We start from the raw sequence: 18,771 nt of genomic DNA on the forward strand, positions 1-18,771 counted from the left end.
AGACATGTGCTTCCTTCTTTTCCTGAACCAAAACCTCAATTTCTCTCGTCATCCAGCATTCCCATATGTGCCAGCCTTTCCTTTCACCCGAACAGGAATGTACTGTCTCTGCATTCTCATTATCTCATTTTTCAAGGCTTCCCATTTTTCAGCCATCCCTTCACCTGCGAACATTTGCCCCCAGTTTTTGTAACTTCTTGCACAATACTGTCAAAATTGGCCTAATACCATGAATTCCACCGGGGTCAGCGCTGAGACCTCTGCCATTTGTGGTCGACATAAATGATTAAGAAGAAAACGTGGCTGGTCTAACTGGCAAGTTTGTAGAAGAAACACAGTCTGGTGAAGTTGCAGTTAGTGTGGAGAACTGTCAGAGGATACAGCAGGATATAGATCAGTTGGAGGCATGGGTAGAAAAAAATAGTGGATACAGTTTAATCCAGACGAATGTGAGGTAATGAACTTAGGAAGGTCAAGTACAGGTGGAAATTATACAGCAAATGCCAGAACCTTTAGCAGCATTGATATGAAGAGGGATCTTGGTCTGCAGATCCACAAATCACTAAAGGTGGCAACACAAGGAGGTAAATAAGGGAGTAAAAAAGGCTTCTGGCATGCTTGCCTTCATTGGAAGGGGCACTGAGTATAAGGATGGATCAGTTATGCTGCAGCTTTACAGAACTCTAGTTAGCCCACACTTTGAACATTGCGTACAGTTCTGGTCAAATTACTAGAAGGACGTGGATGCTTTGGAAAGGGTACAGAAAAGGTTGACCAGGAGGAGTTTAGCCAAGAAAAGTTGGATAGACTGGGTTTGTTTTCACTAGAATGCAGGAGGTGAGGGGTGACAGAATAGAAGTTCATCAGATTGTGAATGGCATGGAGAGAATGGAAAGTATGAGGCTTTTTCCCAGGGTGAAGGTGTCAATTACTAGGGGACAAAGGTACCTGGACAAATGTATGAATAGGCAGGGAATAGAGGTATTCACATCCTGTAAATAAAGACAGTTTTAGTATGCAAAAGCAAAATGTGGTAGCACAGGCTTGGAGTGCCAAAAAGCCTGTTCCTATGCTATTGTTCTTTGTAAAGGTTAGGGTTAGAAGAGCCAGTGCAGTCACAAAAGGCAAACAGTCATCTTCTGATCCATAACATTTCCACGATTCTGAGATTACAGGGCAACAAGTGAAAGAGATGGCTCCTCGTATTTTGGTATCCAGCCTTTCCAATATGAGATATATCACCTACACAATACAATTCCTTGTGGATTGTTACTGCTCCACCACACAGTGCTTACTTGATCCAGCTCAACATTGACAGTCTCCACCTGATTTGCAAGTCAGGTTATGGTTGGCTTCCATCATGTGACTTGGAGGCGGTGAAGTCAACGGACAAGCTCTGTACAGAGAGACATAACTAACTATTCGGTATTGCCCTCTAGCCCATGGTGATTTTTTGCATTTTACTTACCATCTTCAGAGAAGGTGAACTGCAGAAATGAGGGAACAAGGAAGGAAAGAGAACTCTTTGAGTGATTTATCTTCCTACATCGCTGGCTAAACCAGCCAGCCTCAGCCTGCAAAATCAAGGATATCAGATTGTTAAACAAAAACTAAACTCAAACTTTTCCATCACAACCACTGTCACCATCTCTTTTTTTCGTTTACAAGATGTCGGTACTGCTGGCTGGGCTGACATTTATGACCCTTTCCTATCTGCTGTTAGCAAGGTGGTTGTGAGCTGCTTTCTTGAACTGTTGCACACCAACAATACTGTGGGATCAGAGGATTTTGAGCCACCCACAGTGAAGGATCAGTGATTTACTTCCAAGTATCACGATATCGAGGTTGAACCCCTCTGCTAATTCAAAGTAATATCACAGAAAAGTTCGCCTTGTCTCGTAATCTTGTAAAAGTGCGAGTGAGTGAAAGAAAACCCCTGATTTCTACTGTTCAAAAAAAATACACTATTTATTTTCCTAACTCTAACAGTGAGCACTAAACAGAAGCTATTAACAAATCCGAACCCCATTTTTGTTAACTAATCACTACCTGGCCCCAATTCTTTGGGAATGCTGCTCCAACTACACAATTATTAAACATTAAATCAACTTAATCTCTCAAAGTCCATAAAGTCTCTTATATTGTCTTCATTCTGTCCTTTCAATTCTACTGTCTTCTCCCTGGGTCATTGTCTTAGGTTTTTCTGCGAATGCCATTGTATACAATTTCTTGATACTTTTAATAGATTCTGCCTTCTGAGAGATTTATTTTGAGAGCAAGATGTTTATTTCTTCGGGTGGCAGTTGGCTCTGACTAATCTTCCTTTTTACAACCCAACATTGTACCCTTGCATTGGTCCGATGCTGTCAATACAATAAAATCCAAATTCAATTGATTTTTTGGTATTCTGGGCATTTAATTCAATTGGTTAAATTCAAATCTGGTTGCCTTAACATTAAAACACAATCCCAAGCTAATGGTTACATTCTCAGCACACTCTGCACATGTCAATTAGTCTCAGACACGTGTGCTGCCACAATCTTTCAACTTCATAACACAAGTCAGATGGTGAGTGTTTTGGAGAGGAACTAGCAGGTTATGATGACCCCTGTATCTGCTGTCCTTACTATGCCAATGTAGTACTTCACGTCAAAGGTTTGAAAACTGCTAATGTGGAGCCTTGACGAGTTACAGCAGTGCACCTTTTAGACAGCACACAGAGTGATGTGCTGACGACCATCACAATCACAATGATTTAAGGCAGTGGATAAGGTGTGAATCAAGCTTCATGGGTATCATCGAAGCTGCACACTCCCAGGCAAGTGAGGAGTATTCTACCCAAACCTCTTACTTGTGCTTTGTAGATGACAGACCAGCTTTGGAGAATCAGGAAGCAAGTGTCACACAGCAGGATTACTTGCCTCTGACCTGCTGTCAGAAACTTAGGAATTCAGAGGAGGAGAAGAAAACTAAACCCCTCATGTGTCCCACAAAGGATGAAATTGAGAGAATACTAAAAGGCCTGATAGCTCCTCGAAGGTAGATTACTCCCCAAATGCCTGTAAATTGGGAGAGGGGAGTGTGCAGCAGGACGCGGGTGCCCTTCTGTACCAGTCACTGAAGGAAGGTATGCAGGTGCAGTAGACAGTCAAGAAGGCAAATGATATGTTAATATAGAACATTACAGTGTAGTACAGGTCCTTCGGTATTCAATGCTGCGCCGACATGTGAAACCAATCTGAAGCCCATCTAATCTGCACTATTCCATTATCATCCATATGTTTATCCAATGACCATTTAAATGCCTTTAAAGTTGGGCAGGCAGTGCATTCCATGTCCTTACAATCTGAGTAAAGAACCTACTTCGGACATCTGTCCTATATCTATCACCCCTCAAATTAAAGCGAAGTCCCTTTGTGTTAGCCATCACCACCCGAGGAAAAAGGCTCACAGTGTCCACCCTATCTAACCGTCTGATTATCTTATGTGTCTCTGTTAAGTCACCTCTTAACCTTGTTCTCTCCAAAGAAAACAGCCTGAAGCCCCTCAACCTCTCCTCATAAGACCTTCCCTCCATACCAGGCGACATCCTGGTAAATCTGTACCCTTTCCAGTGCATCCACATTCTCCCATGCAGTGACCAGAACTGTACGTTGTACTCCAAATGAGGCTGCACCAGAGTTCTGAAGAGCTGCAACATGACTTTGCAGCTCTGAAACTCAATCTCTCTACCAATAAAACCTAACACACCGTACGCCTTCTAAACAACCCGATCAACCTGAATGGCAACTTTGAGGGATTGATGCACATGGACACCAACTCAATAGCCTAATTCTGCATTGTGCCCATAACCTTTGGTCCCATTTGCCCCAAATGCTCTATCTAGCCGCCTCTTGAATATATTCAATGTTTTGGCATCAACTACCTCCTTTAGCAATGAATTCCACAGGCTCACCGCTCTTTGGGTGAAGAAATGTCTCCTCGTGTCTGTCCTAAATGATCCACCCCGAATCCCCAGAGTGTGACCCCTAGCTCTTGCAGACCATTGGGAACCACCCAACTGTGTCCCCCCACCCCTCCATCACACCACTGCCACAAGGTAACCTGTCGAGTCCTGTTAGAATTTAATAGGTTTTTGAGAACCCCTCATTTGTTTGAAACCCAGTAAAAACAATCCTATCCTCGTCAATCTTTCCTCATACATCAGTCCCACCCACACTAACAAGAATCTCGCCATTAACCTAGGACTCTTCATCCCTGTTGCTCCTTCCAAAATGAATCACCTCACACTTTTCCACATTAAACTCCATTTGCCACCTCTCAGCCCAGCTCTGCAGCTTATCTCTGTCCCTCTGTAATCTGCACCATCTTTCCTCACTGTCTACAACTCCACTGACCTCAGTGTCATCCACAAATTTACTAACCCATCCTTCTATGCTCTTGTTCAGGTCATTTATAAAATGACAAACAGCAGTGGCCACAAAACAGATCCTTGCAGTACACCACCACTAACTGAACTCCTGGATGAACATTTCCCATTAACCAGCAACCTCTGTCTTCTTACAGCAAGTTAATTTCTGTTCCAAACCACTACATCACCCTCAATCCCACACCTCTGTATTTTCTGCACGAGCCAAGCATGGGGAACCTGATCAAATGCTTCACTGAAATGTTGGCCACCACGGTGACAGGTTTCAAGTACAGGAGCAGGGACGTGTTTTTGCAAATACATAGGGCCTTGGAGAACCCACACCTAGAATAATTTGTGCAGTTTTGGTCACCTTTTCAAAGGAAAGATGCTCTTGAGGGAGCGCAGTGAAGATTTATCAGGTTGAATCCGGGACTGTGGGACTGATGTATGAGGAGAGATTGACAAAGTTAGGATTGTTTTTACTGGGGTTCAAATGAATAAGGGGGATCTCAAAAACTTACCTGCAGCAGCAGTGGTGGTTGGGGTGGTGGGGGGGGGGGGGGGTCCCTGATGGTCCACAAGAACCCTGATGGTACAATCTGAGGATTCGGGGTAGATCATTTAGGACAGACACAAGGAGACACTTCTTCACCCAAAGAGTGGTGAGCCTGTGGAATTCATTGCTGCAGGAAGTAGTTGATGCCAAAACATTGAATATATTCAAGGGGCGGCTAGATGGAGCATTTGGGGCAAATGGGACCAAAGCTTATGGGGAGATTGCAGAATTAGGCTATTGAGTTGGTCAATCAGCCAGGATCGTGATGAATGGCAGAGCTACATTTTGCCTTTCCATACTCTAACTGCCTTCACTTACAGGATGTTTATCTCTCTACTCCCTTCCTATTCATGGATTTATCCAAGAGCTTCTTGAATGTTGTGATTGTGTCTGCTCCCACTTCAGCTGGTAGCGCGTTCCAGGTACACACCACCCTTTGTGTGAATGATTGGTCTTGCACATCTCTTTTAAACGTTGCCCCCCCCCCCCCCACGCACTTTGAACCTGTGTCCCTTAGAAACTGACCCCTCCACCCTGGGAAAAAGCCTCATGCTTGTCACTATATCCATGCCATTCACAATCTTATCCACTTCCATTAGGTCACCCCTCAACCTCCTGCATTTCAGTGAAAACAAACCCAATCTATCCAACCTTACTCAAGAGCTAAAATCCCCCAAACCAGGCAACATCCTGGTAAACCTTTTCTGTACCCTCACAAAAGCATCCGTATCATTCTTGTAATGTGGTGACCAGAACTGAATGCAATATTTCAAGTGTGGCCTAACTAAAGTTCTGTAAAGCTGCAGCATAACTTGTCTATCCTTATACTTAATGCTCCTTCCAATGAAGACAAGCATGTAATCAGCCTTTTTTATTACCTTATCTACTGGTGATGCCACCTTCACTGATCTGTTGACATGAAGAGGGATCTGTGGACCTACACACCCAGATCCCTCTTCATATCAATACTCCAAAAGGTTCTGTCATTCACTGTGTAATTTCCATCTGTACTTGACATTCCAAAATGCATCACCTTACATTTATCCAGATTAAACCCCATCTGCCATTTTTCTGCCTGTGCTCTGTATCTGTAACTGATCTGTATTCCACTGTGTCCTTTGACAATCTATCCGCAACTCCACCAACCTTTGTATCTTACGCAAATTTACTAATTACACCAGTTAGGTTTTACATAGAACATAAAACAATACAGCGCAGAACAGGCCCTTTGGCCTTTGATGTTGCGCTGACCTGTGAACTAATCTAAGCCCATTCCCCAACAGCATCCCATCATCATCCACGGGCTTATCCAAGGACTGTTTAAATGCCCCCAATCTGGCTGAGTTAACTGCATTGGCAGGCAGGGCATTCCATGCCCTTACCACTCTCTGAGTAAAGAACCTGTCTCTGACATCTGTCTTAAATCTCTCACTCCTCAATTTGTAGTTAATGCCCCCTCGTACATGCTGTCGTCATCATCCTGGGAAAAGACTCTCACTGTCCAGCCTACCTAATCCCCTCTTAGCTTTCCAATGAGAACAGACCCAAGTCTCTCAGCTTTTCCTCATAAGACCTTCCCTCCACACCAAGCAACATCCTGGTAAATTTCCTCTGCACCTTTTCCAATGCTTCCACATCCTTCCTGGCGACCAGAACTGTACACAACATTACAACTGAGGCCTCACTAGCGTTTCGTTGCAGCATGACATCACGGCTCTGGAACTCCATCCCTCTACCAATGAAACCTAACACATCGTATGCCTCCTTAACAGCACTATCCACCTGGGTGGCAACTTTCAAGGATCTATGTGCATGGACGCCAAGATCCTTCTGAACATCCACACTACCAAGAATCTTTCCATTGACCCAGTACTCTGCCTTCCTCTTATTCTTCTCAAAGTGAATTATCTCACATTTAGTTGCGTTGAACTTCATTTGCCACCTCTCAGCCCAGTTCTGCAGTTTATCCAAGTCTCCCTGCAACCTGCAACATTCTTCCACACTGTCCACTACTCCACCGACCTTCTTGTCATCTGCAAACATACTAACCCATCCACTTATGACTGCGTCCAAGCCATTTCTGAAACATCCAAGTCATGTTCCTCTAAGTCATTTGTGTCGACCATGAACAGCAGAGGTCCAACCACTGATCCCTGTGGAACACCACCAGTCACAATCCTCCATTCCAAAATGCATCCTTCCAGCACTATCCTCTGTCTCCCACGACGTAGCCAGTCATAGAGGTCTACAGCATGGAAACAGGTCCTTCCAGCCAACTTGCCCACAAGACCCCATTTTATCACAATTAATCTAGCCCCATTTGCCTGCGTTTGGTCCACATCCTCCCATACCTATCTCACTCATGTCGCTGTCCAAATGTTTCTTAAATCAAAAAACTGTACTCTCTCCAACACTACCTCGAGTAACTGATTCCAGAAAGTCACCACTCTCTGTCTGAAAACAAAACTGCCCCTCTGGACCCTTCTGTGTATCTCTCCCTCTCACCTTAAACCCATGCCCTATAGTTTTCGATACCCCCAGCATGGGGAAAAGCTGTTTGCTATCTACATTATCTAGGCCACTCCTGCTGTTACACACCTCTGTGAGGTCACACCTCAGTCAAAATCTGATTGGTGGTGGGCCTTCTGCTGGAGTTTGTTGAATGCGGATGCTAGTTGGATGAAAAGTGAGGATGAAGGGAACCGATCAAGCTGTTATGAGTGACAGGAAGGGACAAAGGCAGAAGCACGGGCAATAGGTCGGATGTGGTCGACAGCCCTGTCAGCCACAGTTTGCTCCGGGACAACCCCTGTCCATTTCCCTCACTCCCCCATCTGTATTTCACAGCGATCGTTCCCTCCATGACACCCTACTCCTTTTCACAACCACCACCACCAACCCCCGCTCCATGGCAACTTCCCATGTAACCACAGAAGATGCATCACCTGCTGCTTCACCTATTCCCCGCTCATCATCCAAGGGTCTAAAACAGGCCTTTCCAGATGATGCAGCCTTTCACCTGTACCGCCTCCAATCCTGTCTTCTGTATGTGCTGCACCCAACGTGGCCTCCTCTACATTACAGAAACCAAAGGCAGACTGGGTGACCTCTTTGCATAACACCTCCAGTCTGTGCGCAAGCAGGACCCTGACCTTCCTGCAGCCAGTCATTTAACACAGCGTCCTGTTCGCATGCCACATTTGTCCTTGGCAAGCTGCAGTGTTCCAGTGAACAGCACAAACTGGAGGAACAACAAGTCATCTTCAGACTAAGCACTTTACAGCCTTCTGGGATTTAATACTGAGTTCAACACCTTCGCATTGTGAACCATTTCTGATTAAGACCTAGACTCGAAACGTTAGCTTGCTCTCTCTCCCTGGATACTGCCTGAACCACTGCGATCTCCAGCATTTGTTGCTTTCAGTACAGATGCCAGCATCTGCAGTAATTTGCTCCCACCACTGATCCCTGTGGAATATCACTGGTCACAGATCTCCAATCAGAAAAACATTCTTCCTCTGTTACTGCCTTCTCTGAATGATCCGTCTTACCAGCTCACTGCAAGTTAGCCGGTCAAATTTCTTGCTCAAGTAGACAAAGTAGAGGCGGCACGGTGGCTCAGTGGTTAGCACTGCTGCCTCACAGCACCAGGGTCCCAGGTTCGATTCCAGCCTCAGACAACTGTCTGTGTGGAGTTTGCACGTTCTCCCCGTGTCTGCGTGGGTTTCCTCTGGGTGCTCCAGTTTCCTCCCACAATCCAAAGATGTGCCGGTCAGGTGAATTGGCCATGCTAAATTATCCAAAGCGTTAGGTGCATTAGTCAGAGGGAAATGGGTCTGGGTGGGTTATTCTTCGGAGGGTCGGTGTGGACTGGTTGGGCCGAAGGGCCTGTTTTCACACTAGAGGGAATCTAATCTAACATCCATTACTCTGCTCTCAAATCATCTTTCTCACCACCTCAATCAACTTGGTGAGACATGATCTTCCCTACTTTTAAACTCCATCCCTTTAGCAATGAAGGACCATATTCCATTTGCCTTCTTTATTTCCTACTGCATCTGCAAACCAACTTTTTGCGAAGGATGCACAAAGACATTTCAGGTCCTTCCGCACAGCTCTATTTAAATATTAATCTACTTTGTGGTTATCCCTACCAAAATCGATGAAATCACATTTACCAACGTTGTACTCCATCTGTCAGACCTTTGCCCACTCACTTATCGATATCCCTCTGAAGACCTTCAATGGCTTCTGCACACTTGGCTCTCCCACTCATGTTAGTCTCATCTGCAAACTTTGAGGCACTATACTTCGTCCCAAACTTGGGAATCATGTTGCAGCTGTACAGAATGTTGGTTAGGCCACTTTTGTAATATTGCATGCAATTCTGGTCTCCTTCCTATCGGAAAGATTTTGTGAAACTTGAAAGGGTTTAGAAAAGATGAACAAGGATGTTGCCAGGGTTGGAGGATCTGAGCTATAGGGAGAGGCTGAAATAGGCTGGGGCTGTTTCCCCTGAAGCGTCGGAGACTGAGGGGTGACCTTAAAGAAGTTAAAAAACAATTAGGGGCATGGATAGGGTAAATAGACAAGGTCTTTTCCCTAGGTGGGTAATGCAGACCTGGAGGAATAGGTTTAGAGTGAGAGGGGAAAAATTTAAAAAGGACCTAAGGGGCAATTTTTCACATAAAGAGTTGCCAGAGGAATTACAGCATTTAAAAAACATCTGGATGGGTATATGAATAGGAAGGGTTTAGAGGGACATGGGCGAAGTGCTGGTAAATGGGACTAGATTGGGTTGGGATTTCTGGTTGGTTGGACCGAAAGATCCGCTTCTGCATTGTACATCTCCATGACTCTTATGTAAATTGTAAACAATGGCAGCCCCAACATTGATCCATGAGGCACACCACTCATCACTGATTGCTAACCAGAAAAACACCCATTTATCCCCACTCTTTGTTTTCTGTTAGCAACCCAATCCTCTATCCATGCTAATGCGTTGCCCATAAAGCGATGCACCTTTATCTTATGCAGCAACTTGTTGAATGCCTTCTGTAAATCCAGATACACCATACCAAACAGTTCCCCATTGTCCATTGAGCTCATAATGTCTGCAAAGAATTCCTGTAAATTAATTAAACGTGACCTGCCTTTCAGGAAACCATACTGCCTCTGCCCAATGGGACAATTTCTATCCATATGTCTCGCTATTTCTTCCTTGAAGACAGATTCAAGCATTTTCCCCACTACAGAAGTTCAGCTAACAGGCTTACAGTTACCCATCTTTTGTCTGCCTCCTTTTTAAACATTGACGTCGCATTTGCTGTTTTCCAATCTGCTGGAACTGCCCAGGAATCCAGAGGCTTTGGTAAATTACCACAAGTGCACTTGCTATTTCTCCCGCTATCTCTTTTAGTACCCTACCCTATTCCATCAGGGCTAGGAAACCTGCCTATCTTTGGCCCCACAGGCTTGTCCAATAATACCTCTTTCATGGTAATGACTGCTTCTAGATCTTCACACATTATAGCCTCCCTTTCAATTACTGCAGCATTATGTGTGTCCCCTTCACTGTGAAGACCAACACAAAATACCTATTCACTACATGGGCTATTTCCCCATTTCCCACTCTTAAATGCCCCTTCACATCCTCTGAAGGACCTATTACCTGAGCTACTCTTTTTCATTTTATTTCTTTGGAAAAACTTTTGTTTTAATAGTCTGAGCTCGTTTACTTTCATAATCTATCTTACCTTTATTGCTTTTATCATGGCTCTCTGTTGACCTTTAAAGCTTTCCCAATCCTCTAATTTCCCACTAGTCTTCACTACTCTGTATGCATTTGCTTTCAATTTGATAATTTATTTCCTTTCTTTCCTTATTCATCCGTGGCTCATGATCCCTTTTCCTGCTGTCCTTCCTTCTCATTGGTATATACTTCTGCTCAGCACTGTGAAAAATGACTTTGAAAGTCCTCCACTATTGTTAGTTTGGTTCCAGTCTACATTAGCCAAATCCTCCCTCATCCTGTTGTATTCTCCTATGTTTTAAGCACAGGACCCTGGTATTGGATTTTAACTTCTCACCTTCCAACTGTATTCTAAATTCAACCATTCTGTGATCACTCCTTCTGAGGACCCCTAACGATGAGATCATTAATTATTCCCGTTACATTACACAGAACCAGATCGAGAATATCTTGCTCCCTCATCAGTTCGGTGACATACTGTTGGAGGAAAATATCTTGGATACAATTCTATGAACTCAAGGTCACCTTGGCAGACTTGGTTTGACCAATCAATGTGTGATTAAACTCCCCCAACATAACTGCTGTACCATTTTTACATCCATCAGTTATTTGTTTTTTTGCACACCCCATCGTAATGTTATTATTTGGTAACCTGTAGACTACACTTGTCAGTAACCTTTTACCCTTACTATCACTAATTTTCACTCACACTGATTCAATCTTTTTCTTCAGGGAACTTCAATCATCTCTCACTAATACCCTGATGTCTCCCTTAAATATCAGAACTTCACCACTTCCCTTTCCTTCCTGTCTGTCCTTCTAAATAGTCTAGAGGGTGGTGCTGGAAAAGCACAGCTGGTCAGGCAGCATCCAAGGAGCAGGAGAATCTACGTTTCGGCCTTAAGCCCTCCATCAGGAATGAGGCTGGTGGGCCGGGGGTGCTGAGAGATAAATGGGAAGGGGGTAGGGCTAGGAGGAAGGTAGCTGAGAATGCAATAGGTCGATGAAGGTAAGGGAGGAGGTGATAGGTCAGAGTTGGGGGGTGGAGTGGATGGATGGGAATGGTGATGGACAGGTCAGGAGGCCAGTGCCGAGTTGGAGATTTGAGGAAACTGTTGCTCCACCCTCCTCTCCGACCTACCACCTTCTCTGTGACCTTCATTGACCTATTGCATTTTTAGCTACCATCCCCCCTCGGCCCACAAGCCTCATTCCCAATGAAACGTCGATCCTCCTGTTCCTCAGATGTTATCTGACCACACTCAGCTCTGATCTCCAGCATCTGCAGTCCTCACTTTCTACTGTCCTACCAAATAGTCTGATACCTCTGGGTATTTAACAACCAGTGGTGGCCACCCTGCAACCATGTGTCTGTAATGGCCATTAAATAATACCTGCAAGCGGGCATCAGAGCCGCCCCGCATTTGCCACAGGACTATGCCTACATCGGTAAAACTATAGGAATTCATTTTGTGTTTTAAATGGCAGCCGCAGCTTAAACCCACAGAACTCAGCAGCTGCCGGTCCGCCCACGTGACCGGGAGATGGGAGCCAGAGGACAGATCAAATCCACACTAGGCCATACACTAACCATGACTCATAGACCGAAACTCCGGAGCTAATTAATATGGAAACCCATCTCCTAATCAAATCAAGAGACTGACTGAAACACACCCTTATTCATCAATGCAGAACCATCCTGACACAAAGGACAGGCATCCACCAGACAGGAACGAACAGACTAATACACACCAGCACCCCCAAGGGAACAAAGGGGGGTGCTAGCCTCCAGCCCTCACAGAGAGGGACAAGCAGATAGTACCCGGACCCGTTTACATAATCCAATTAGCACCCTCTTGTGTGTACACTGCAACTCTCCTGGGACGGCACCATTTGCACCTACTCCAGCGATGACGGGGAACGATCATCCCATTCGTACTCAAAATCCTCACATCCTGACAAAGAAAGGTATATAATGTGTAGCAACGCGCGGGAACAGCAGTACAGCTGAGATTCGGACCTCGGTTGGTCTCTGCCGGTGTTACTGTATCAATAAACGTTACCGATTGTTGAACCGCACTCTGGGCTCGGACTGATATCATTTCATCCGTGCGATGCACAGTGATTTGCACCATCAATTCATTTACCTTGTTTCAAATGCTACACGCATTCAGATGAAGTGCCCTTCTTTTGGAATCCTAACCCCTCCACCAGAAGAACATTGTTTTTAAACAGTCTTTTTCTGTCACTACCTGATTTCCACTCATTTTAATGCAACACTGCTCAGCTGCTTCTTGCTTGTTATTTACTATCTTGATTTGCTTTTCCCTGAAGCCCTCATCCACTGCAGCTAACTCAGCCTCTCCTTCGGTTCCCATCCCCCTGCCAAACTCATTTAAAGTTTCAACTCCACTTGTCCTGATTCTGTGCCTCTGCCCCTATATCTCTTCTTGCTATCGATTTCATTTCATTTCTTATTAATAAGGCAGCGGTGAGTAGTGTCTACAAGATTCAACACAGAATTTCACTGAAGGTCCTTAGATGGTATCTTCCAAACCCACGACCATTTCCATCCAGGAGGATGAGGGCAGCAGGTAGAGGGGAACACCACCAACTGCAAGTTCCCGTCCAAGCCACTTACCATCCTAACTTGCAAATGCATCTTCGTCCCTTCACTGTTACTGGGTCAAAGTCCTGGAATTGCCTTCGTCAGGGCATAGTGGATCAACCCACAGCATGTGGCTTGCAGCAACGCAAGAAGGCAGCACACCACCTTCTCAAGGGCAATTAAGCAAAGTCATTAAATGCTCGCCAACCAGCAACATCCACATCCCATGAATGAATTTTTTAAAAATTAAAGCTGCTTCTCTTAGCAGAACTTCTTCTGATCCATATTACTGGTACCGATGTGGACAAGAACAACTGGATCTTTTGCCTCCCATCTGCAACCCAGATGAGATATCCTGAACTGGGGCACTAGACAGGCAACACAGCCTTCAGGACTCTTGATCCTGGTCTCAGAGAACAGTTTTCATTCCCCTCAGTACACTGTCCCAGTTACAACTACATTTCTCTTCCCTCTTGAATGGTTCCCTGTAACACGTTTCTATGGTCAGTTTGCTCATCTACCCGACAGCTCCCAATCATACCCACACAGACAGCAAGAATCCCAAACTGCTCAATACTGCTTCCAGGACCCTTCTACCTGCCTCACTGGCAGCCACATCCTCCTGTCCCAGACTACTAACCAAATTCAAATTAGTTAATCTAAAGGGTGACACCACCTCATGAAACACACCAGCCAGGTTACTCTCCTCCTGTATGTGTCAAATGTTCAAAGCTCTGAGCCAGAGTTCCTCAAAAAACTAACACTTATGATAGATATGATCACTACAAAGCACAATGGAGTTGACCAGCTCCCACACCATGCAGGTACAACACATCACCTGACCCTCCATCTGTGATATTAAAGAGTTAACTTGCTCTGCTGACTTGCAGGAAATTGGATGTCCTGAGGCTAGGGTGGAATGCCTCTTACTTATAGATATGTTGTAAGAAAATTACATTATCATCTCCTGTTATTCACAGCTACTTACATGGCCATTCCCTTGCCATGTGTCGAGAGTGTGGTGCTGGAAAAGCACAGCATGTCAGGCAGCATCAGAGAAGCAGGAGAATCAACATTTCGAGCAGGAGCCCTTCATCAGACATGTTTCCTGATGAAGGGCTCCTGCCCGAAACATCAATTCTCCTGCTCCTTGGATGCTGCCTGACCTGCTGTGATTTTCCAGCATCACACTCTTGACTCTGATCTCCAGAATCTGCAGACCTCACCCATTCCCTTGCCATTCAGAGTCATTTGCATCATCATCCCCTATTCAGAAATCAATAAGAACATTAGAGTTGGAATTTGACTACTCCCCTATAGTTACAAAAACAAAACTCACATCAGATGTGGCCATTGAAGGATGATTTGCATGACATTGTTTGTAGAGGTGAGGTGGTCACTGCACTGAGTTTTGAGTGGCATGTGACTGTGAGGGAGTGGCTAGGGGCTGTCTTGTGGACATTACTGACTGTTGTAAAGTTTTTGTATAAAGGAAGAACTGTTTCCTTGTTCAGAGAGACCTTTCGACATAATTCACAAGCATGGCAAAGAGTGTTAAGAGTTTCTCTACAGCTTGTATTGTGCTGTGCTTAATAAATTTTGCTTGTTCACACAAGTTGGTGTGTTGCAGTTATATCAAGTGTGTAAGGTTCTCAGAAAAAAAGAACTTAACACATTCTTATTTTATTCAGAGTCCTTAATTTGTTATTAAAAATTTGCTACAGGTCCTTTTGTTTGTAACCTGTAAATATTAATCTTATTTAACCAATCTAAAAGTAACCTATTATTTATCATTTTATGAGCAGTTATTACGAATGAACTCACAGCTATCCTGCAACGTCCCTTTGTTTTCTGTTAGGCCCCCAAAGCAAAAAGCGTCTCTTCCCTTTACACCAAGTTCCCACGATACCTTTCAAATCCCCAAACTATATTCTCATTTGGACTGTGCCTTATTCAGAATTAGAGCTCTCCTTCTTGGCTGTGCAAAGCTTACTGATTATATGCTTTCAACAGACCATCTCTTAAACAGACCGGAAATGAGTTGAGATGACTCACAGCAGTTAAGCCTCAAAAGCAATCAAAACCTATTGAGGATCTCTTCAGACTCCAGGTGATTAACCAATAATTGTCCATCGGTCAGGTGTGTCAGCTATCTTACTAACCTTTTAACTTGACTACTGAATATCAAAAAGGTAGTTCCGTACATTATAAGAAGTTCAGCCATGCATATAAATGTGAGTGCATAGCACTTGTTACATCTTGCTAACAAGCATAATATCCACTTATTTATTCTGTTTTTATTCTTTATTTATTCTTTTTATTCTGTTCATGAGCCAAAATTCTACCTATGCCAATATGTTACCTCTTGAGTCTGTAGTTTCTGCATCAACTTCTGATGTGGTACATTACCTTAAAGACATCCAAAGCACAGTGCATTGAATGGGTTATCCACAGCACATATTACTTGGTCGAAGAACTTCTCAGCATGATTTCCCTTTTACTAATAACATTAACTGCCTGATTACCTTGCATTTATCTCAGTGCCCTGCTTTAATCTCTTTGATAATAGGTTTGAACAGTTTTCCCACGACAGACGGTAAACTAACTGGCCTCTAGTCTCCTGATTTGTGTCTACACCCTTTTGTAAACCAAGTATGCTGCCCATCCCTAGTTACCCTTAGAACATAGAACAATACAGTGCAGAACAGGCTCTTTGGCCCTCGATGTTGCGCCAACTTGTGAACTAATCTAAGCCCATCCCCCGACACTATCCCATCATCATCCATGTGCTTATCCAAGGACTGTTTCAATGCCCCTAATGTAGTTAACTCAGCCACATTAGCAGGTAGGGCATTCCACACCCTTACCACTCTCTGAGTAAAGAACCTGCCTCTGATATCTGTCTTAAATCCATCACCCCTCAAATTGTAGCTATGATCCTTCGCACACGCTGATGTCATCATCCGAAGAAAAAGACTCTCACTGTCCACCCTATCTAATCCTCTGAACATCTTGCATGTCTTTATTAAATCCCCTCTTAGCCTTCTTCTCTCCGATGAGAACAGACCCAAGTCGCTTAGCCTTTCCTCATCAGATCTTCCCTCCAGACCAGGCAACATCCTGGTAAATCCTCTGCCCCTTTTCCAATGCTTCCACATCCTCCCTGTAAAGAGGTGACCAAAACTGTATACAATATTCCAAATGAGGCTGCACAAGTGTTTTGTAAAGTTGCAGCATGACATGACGGCCCCAGAACTCAATTCCTCTACCAATAAAATCTAACACACTATATGCCTTCTGAACAGCACTATCAACCTGGGTGGCACCTTTCAGGGATCTATGTGCATGAACACCAAGATCCCTTTGCACATCCACACCATCAAGAATCTTTTCATTGACCCAATATGCTGCCTCCTTGTTATTCTTCCCAAAGTGAATCACTTCACATTTGTCTGCATGAACGCCACTTGCCACCTCTCAGCCCAATTCTGCTTACCCTTGGACTGAGCAGGTTGCTCGGTCATTTCAAAGGTAACATGGAACATAAAACAATATAGCACAGGAACAGGCCTTTCGGCCCATAGTGCTGTGCCAAACATGACGCCAAATTAAACTAATTCCTTCTGCTTTATCTTGTTCCATACTTCCATTCTTTGAATATGCCTTTGCTTATCTAAACACCCCTATCTTACCCGCCTCCATCACCACCCCTAGCATCAGGTTCCAGACTCCAACATTCTGTCTAAAAGAATTTGTCCCGTCATCTCCTTTGAACTTGCTCCCTCTCAGCTTAAATGCATGTCCTCTAGCTTTCGACATTTCAATTCTGGGAAAAAGATTCTGACCATCAACGTTATCTGTACATTTCATCACTTTATAGATTTCTATCAAGTCATCCCTTAGCCTCAGGTGCTCCAAAGAAAACAACCTGAGCTTTTCTAGATTCTCGTTATGGCTCATATCCTCTAATCCAGGCAGCATCCTGATATACCTCTTCTGAACCCTCTCCAAAACAGCCACATCCTTTCTGTCATGTGGCAATCAGAATTCAGTGCAATAGTCTTATGGGCAGCCGAACCACAGTCTAATAAATGCTGCAGAATGACATACTGACTTTTGTACTCAATTTCCCCAATCAATAAAGGCAAACAAGGTATATGCCTTCTTTACCATCTAACACCTGCATGGTCACTTTCAGGGAGCTATGGACTTGAACCCTAAAATCCTCCTGTACATCAATGCTGTTCAGAGTCCTGCCATTAACTGTATACTTGCCCTTAACATTGAACTCCCAAAGTGCAGCACCTTACAGTTGCCTGGATTAAACTCCACCTGCCATTTCTCGGACCATATTTGTAATTGATCTATATCCTATTATATCCTTTGACAACTTTCTACATTATCCACAACTCCACCAATCTTTGTATTGTCTGCAAACTTATTCATCTACCCAACTCCATTTGATCCAGGTTATTTACATACATCACAAACAGCAGAGGTACCAGTATGAATCCCTGCAGAACATCACTAATCACAGATCTCTAGCCAGAAAAACACCCTTCTACCATTACCCTCTGCTTTCTATTGGTAAGCCAGTTCTGAATCAATACAGTCACGTCACCATTGATCCCATGCATCTTCATCTTCTGGATGAGCCAATCTAGAGGGACCTTGTTGAAAGCCAAACTAAAATCCATCTGGACAATACCCACTGGCTCTACCCGCATGAATCACCTTCATCCTCTCCTCAAAAATTTCAATCAAGTTAATAAGAATGACCTGCCCCGCATAAAGTCATGCTGACTGTCCCGAATTGGGCCGTGCTTTTCCAAATGCAGGTAAATCCTATCCCCATGAATTCTCTCCAATAGCTTCCCAATCACCAGGAGGTTACAACTCTACCACCTTGCTGAGAACCTGGAATGACATGTAGGCCGACCACCCAAGACAGCAGATCTCCTTTCCTGAAGAACATTAGTGAAGCAGGTGGGTTTCTTCAACAACCAATGATAGTAACGTGCCATAAAACTGAGCCTAGCTTTATACTCCAGAATGTTTTTGAATTCAAAAACATGAAGATCTTAATTAATTGAATTGAAATCCCATTAGCTGACATCATGGGATTCAAACATGTTTTTGTCATATTAGCCTGTGCCTCTTGACTACTTGACCGGTGACATTCCCATGATGCCACTGCCTCCCTCTATCATCAGTCCAGATTCTGTTCAGTTATTGGTCAATGGTAACCCCCAGGCTTATGATAGTGGGAAACTCAGAGATAATTATGTCATTAATATCAAAGGAAGATAGTTAGATAACTTCTTGAAATTGGTCAGGACCTGCCATGAGTAGGACAAATTTTTATTTGTTTTTCAATCCTTGATACAAACTTACGAAATAGGAGCAGAAGTCAGCCATTTGACCCCTTAAGTCTCTCCATCATC

General features: G+C 44.1%; 1 protein-coding gene across 2 annotated transcripts in view; it reads right to left on the reverse strand.

Annotated features, from left to right (window-relative positions):
* The window catches only part of nup155 (nucleoporin 155), a 213,449-nt gene that overhangs the window by 162,599 nt on the left and 32,079 nt on the right, over positions 1-18,771 (reverse strand). Inside the window, exon 8 of one of the 2 annotated variants that reach the window (XM_072592775.1) lies at positions 1,469-1,574. The exons of the other annotated variant lie outside the window; for it this stretch is intronic. Coding sequence (XP_072448876.1) covers positions 1,469-1,574 — 106 coding nt within the window. The remainder of the gene's footprint in view (positions 1-1,468; positions 1,575-18,771) is intronic. 2 annotated transcript variants of the gene reach the window in all.

Source organism: Chiloscyllium punctatum, chromosome 2 (assembly GCF_047496795.1).
Source record: "Chiloscyllium punctatum isolate Juve2018m chromosome 2, sChiPun1.3, whole genome shotgun sequence".
Taxonomy (NCBI): Eukaryota; Metazoa; Chordata; class Chondrichthyes; order Orectolobiformes; family Hemiscylliidae; genus Chiloscyllium; species Chiloscyllium punctatum.